Genomic DNA, 4,233 nt, shown 5'->3' on the forward strand with positions numbered 1-4,233 from the left:
TAATACCTGCCTTACAGATGATCAACTGCATGGTGTGCTTTCATGTCGTTCTCAACATGACCGACGAAGACAGAAACTTAGTTTGTTTGGAGTCCCCTGACATCAATAACACCAGGGCTTACTTCAAGAACTTGACTGTGAGGTAAGTCCAATGTCGATTCAAACTATACTAGGACAGATACTGATTTGATATAGGGGCTGGAGAATGTCTAGGCATGGTCGCTGCTGGGCAGATTATCTACAGAAGTACCAGCTATGTCCCTACAAGCAACAACATGGCAAGCCGCCATCTTCTGTTGCCCATCCACCCGACCCAAATTTCAACCTCACCTTCAACGTCTTACCTCTGTCCAGTAAGACACTAGTCATTGGGGTGCCCTTCCATTGCATCGATCTTCCTTCTCCGGTGGAAAAAAGAAGCAATCATGGTATACGTCTGTGGACCGCTACAAAGACCCAGTTGAGAGGCAGCTTGCGAGGGATTTTTGTAATCCCCCTGCTTGAGGTCGCAAAGGGCGTGTTTCACTTTGCTCTGACATTCATTTCTCTCCAGCACCTTGTTCTGCCATTGGGTCACCCCTCCGCCCCTCATCATCTTCGAGCAACTAAGCATTAGCTCATGCAAGACATACTAGCCATACAAGGTGACAGACCTCACCCTCGTGTCTTTAAGCTAAGTTATTGTTAATGAAGATTGTGATGGCCAAGGTTGGATACGAGTCGAGACGAGGGCGGAAGTAAATAGATTTTAGGTAGCGCAAGGAAAGTACAAGTGTGAGTCACTGGCATTGCCAAGACGAGGATACAAGGCGGCGAGTGTAAGGCTTAAGTACACGAGAAATCCAACCAAAGCCGGCGGGACAGAAAGGGGTGAAGCCCCGAAGAGATATCTGAGTGGCATGGGTGCGTCAAAAACCTGGCAAGTGCCAGGAAAAGCTACCGGCTGATACTACTAAGTCTGCGGGATCTGCGCTGATCCTGTTCACGACAAAGATGCACTCTGCCAGCAAGCTGCGAAGTCGTGAGTCATGACATTGAGACGGCAACACCTTGATTCAGGCTCCGCCTGAATTCATCTGTCACGCCAATACCGTCCTTTCTCTTATGGTCTCTCCTGCAGCCTCAATTATGTACCAAACACTAATCGGGCTGGTTTTATATGTAGGATACACTGTCTATAATGACGGGTAATATTTTCATAATTTCTTCCTTCCCGATCCAGCGAAGCGAAGCTGTGCGACAGCCGCGACATGTTGCATCAGCCTGTTGAAGAAGGGTTGATGTTTTTTGTAGCTTGAACCAGATCACGCACAGACTTCAGCATTCGCATACACCAAGGTTGGATACTTTACTCTACACAGAACTTTTTTTGAGGCACACGAGTGAGCGGGAAAGGAACAGGAAAGGTGTTTAGGTCAATGTTGCATTAGGGGTGAATGTTGCATTAGGGGTGGGTCCATAGTAACGAACACAATCATGGAGAAGCGTCGAAGAACGCTGCTTGATTGAGCATGCCTGGAATATGATACAGCTGACAGTATGAAAACGCCAGATAAGCCGTTCATTAGTATCGGTAGCGGGTTGAGTAGTCTGAGGAGCAAGCGTGTCAGCAGCAGCCTTCGCATCTAGAGCACAGCGCTCACCTTTGGGTGAGACCACAAGACCACGACCCTTGGAGGCCCCGCGATAGACGGTCTCAATGATGTCAATCAGCTGAAGGTAGATCAGTAACATATTATGAATAGGCGGGTGCCACAAACCTCCTGTTTGTTATCCATGGCCCAATTACTGATGGAACGTAGGTGAGTAGCCCGGAAGACGCTGAGAGATAAGTCATCACATACATCTTGTTGTTGTTACCGGTACCGAGATCAATCATTATATGCTTATTACTGTCCACGGTGTTCTCGTCAATGACTGGCGGAGACTGAAGATTACGATGCAGAGCGTACCGGTAGAAGAACATGACAGTGCAAGGGTCGTAAAGTTCGTACATCTGCGCACACAAACTGTCATCGAACGGTTTCGCAGAAAGGCTGTGATCGACGCACCTTGTTGAAGTCCGGAACTTCCGTTATATCGCAGAGATAGATCACAGCGAAGTTCTGCACCTTCTCCGCGACGGAGTAGAGCGTCTCGTCCATGGTCATGCACTGGGGATCCCAGTCGTGGCCGAACCGGATGACGACGACTCGATCCTCTTCCGATTTGATGGCTTCATCGACGTGCCAGCCAGAGGGTAGGTGAGGGAGGAAGTACGACATCTCAGCGGGCAGCGGTCGCGGTTGCGGCGAACAAGCTCGAGCTCAGGCCATACCCGCCACAGCTGCGACCTGCCTTCTGCTCCGATCTCGAATATTCCCGGCCCCGCCTCACCGCGACTTCTGGCAATCAACCAACACCCAGACACCGAAGCGAACGGCATTTTGAGCAAGACGACCCAATATGTCGGGCAACCAAAGACCTATCGTGTTCATGGACATCAACATCGGAGAGACCCCAGCAGGTCGATTGAAGATGGAGCTGTTCAGCGATATCGTCCCAAAGTGTGTCCATCTACGCGTTGCTCTGAGCGCAGACGACTGATAGTACGCTAAGGACTGCGGAAAACTTCCGTCAGCTCTGCACGGGCGAGTACAGAGTCAATTCGCGGCCGCAAGGGTACAAGAACGCGACATTTCATCGGTGAGACCAGTATGGACCTTAATTGCCTCGTGACGGCATTCTGACTCTACCCTGCAGAGTGTGAGTGCGGACAGTCTTCATCCGATCGCCGTATCGTATTGACGTGCCGCAAGTGTTCCGAATTTCATGTGCCAAGGTATGGTCGCCGATTCCCCAGACGCTCCTTCGTCTCACCGGGCCAGAGCCTCAATGGACACCCGTTTGAACGATCATAGGTGGCGACTTTCTGAAAGGGGACGGAACGGGGACGTTCTCCATCTACGGCGATAAATTCCCAGTGCGTCCGACCGTCGTTTTGTCTACCTTACATTCTCACTGACCTGCCCGTTAGGACGAAAATTTTATCGAAAAGCATACCGGACCTGGCCTGCTATCCATGGTGCGACCATTTGCAGCGCCGTGCTTGGTGGCTGGACTCTCACATTCCTCCAGGCAAACTCGGGGCCGAACACAAACGGGTGTCAAGTACGTCTTCGTCATGCGCTGCGTCCATTTTTGTGGAGGAGCTGACCGCTCACGAACCCCCAGTTCTTCATCACTACCGCGAAGTGCGACTTTCTCGACGGAAAGCACGTCGTCTTCGGGCGGGTGATCGACGGGATGTTGACCCTCCGCAAGATCGAGAACGTGCCCACTGGGCCCAACAACCGGCCGAAACTGGCCGTGAAGATAGTCGGTACGTCCTCCAGGCCTCGTTGGGGGGTTCCTCTGCCCTGACCGGTTTACCCTTTGTTGTGTGCAGAGTGCGGTGAAATGTAAGCTAGAACGATCCCAACCGGGACGAGATGCCCCTTTTTGCTCGTGTTATCCTTGTAATATCGAGTGAAATCTCTCAGGATTCTGCTTAGCGTTGGGCATCATATATACGCGCAGGACTAGCCTCCGCGCACGAGCCGAACCTTCTTCGTCCACTTACCTTGTCATGCTATGGTCTACTTTCTCTGCTCTCGACGGACCTACGTTCCCAGCTGTCAATCACGTGGATCATTGAATCGTCATGCCGGTCTCCTCGGTCGCCGACGTCGTCGGAGGCTGGGCGATGGGGATGTCCTTCAGCAAGTTCAGGTGACGGACAGGCTCCTAAACCATCCGCTCGTATCGCGTTCTACTCCTTCAATGCTAGATTCTAGTAGATGGGAAAGATCTTCCTAATATGTAGATGTATTATGTCATGTCCCAAAAAGGTTAACCGAGATTCCTTTTTGAGCCCTGTAACGAAGGAGTGAACGCGATAGAGCGGCTGGCCCAGATGGCAATTTCAAATTGCCTTGCCGCTCGGCACATCTCCGTAAGAACTATTCTAGGGCTCGGTTAGCAGTTTCATTAAGGTGCCCTTTCAGCTGAATAAACCATCAGCTTCCTCCGGATCAGGCAATGATTCCCGACGCATTTTGCACTCCCTGCGGGCTGCTGGTGCCCCGCTGAAGTCAGCACAAGGTAGAACAATGGTTTGCGATACTTTGACGAAATGTTGGTGTTGACGCTGAAACGAGTTTATATATTAGCGGGTGAGTTAGGCAACCAGGCTACTGTGGCTGAGTGGTCAGC

At 51.2% G+C, this 4,233-nt stretch overlaps 2 protein-coding genes across 2 annotated transcripts; one reads left to right on the plus strand and one right to left on the minus strand.

Moving 5' to 3' along the window:
* Positions 1–1,408: 1,408 nt before the first annotated feature.
* Positions 1,409–2,286, minus strand: PUNSTDRAFT_90605 (4A/4B type thioredoxin-like protein). The gene is made up of 6 exons (XM_007386289.1): positions 2,052–2,286; positions 1,953–1,996; positions 1,845–1,892; positions 1,761–1,788; positions 1,644–1,713; positions 1,409–1,590 (listed from the first exon to the last, which is right to left on the minus strand). The coding sequence occupies exons 1-6, from the start codon at positions 2,262–2,264 to the stop codon at positions 1,565–1,567; spliced, it is 429 nt and encodes a 142-aa protein (XP_007386351.1). The 5' UTR covers positions 2,265–2,286; the 3' UTR covers positions 1,409–1,564.
* A 119-nt stretch (positions 2,287–2,405) lies between these two features.
* Positions 2,406–3,863, plus strand: PUNSTDRAFT_54221 (uncharacterized protein). The gene is made up of 8 exons (XM_007386290.1): positions 2,406–2,546; positions 2,599–2,685; positions 2,799–2,821; positions 2,901–2,962; positions 3,017–3,064; positions 3,118–3,150; positions 3,214–3,361; positions 3,428–3,863. Exons 1-8 carry the CDS (start codon positions 2,446–2,448, stop codon positions 3,442–3,444), a joined length of 519 nt encoding a protein of 172 aa, XP_007386352.1. The 5' UTR covers positions 2,406–2,445; the 3' UTR covers positions 3,445–3,863.
* Positions 3,864–4,233: the final 370 nt, after the last annotated feature.

Source organism: Punctularia strigosozonata, assembly GCF_000264995.1.
Source record: "Punctularia strigosozonata HHB-11173 SS5 unplaced genomic scaffold PUNSTscaffold_10, whole genome shotgun sequence".
In the NCBI taxonomy this organism is placed as follows: domain Eukaryota; kingdom Fungi; phylum Basidiomycota; class Agaricomycetes; order Corticiales; family Punctulariaceae; genus Punctularia; species Punctularia strigosozonata.

Excerpts from the sequence above, each read along its gene's own strand:
- PUNSTDRAFT_90605 (XM_007386289.1), bottom strand. The coding sequence starts at position 2,264 with ATGTCGTACTTCCTCCCTCACCTACCCTCTGGCTGGCACGTCGATGAA. Across the intron at positions 1,997-2,051 it reads AAGTTCCGGACTTCAACAAG|ATGTACGAACTTTACGACCC; the intron begins GTGCGTCGATCA and ends TTGTGTGCGCAG. Across the intron at positions 1,893-1,952 it reads ACTGTCATGTTCTTCTACCG|TAATAAGCATATAATGATTG; the intron begins GTACGCTCTGCA and ends CACCGTGGACAG.
- PUNSTDRAFT_54221 (XM_007386290.1), top strand. The coding sequence starts at position 2,446 with ATGTCGGGCAACCAAAGACCTATCGTGTTCATGGACATCAACATCGGA. Across the intron at positions 2,822-2,900 it reads TCCGAATTTCATGTGCCAAG|GTGGCGACTTTCTGAAAGGG; the intron begins GTATGGTCGCCG and ends GAACGATCATAG. Across the intron at positions 3,065-3,117 it reads GACCTGGCCTGCTATCCATG|GCAAACTCGGGGCCGAACAC; the intron begins GTGCGACCATTT and ends ACATTCCTCCAG.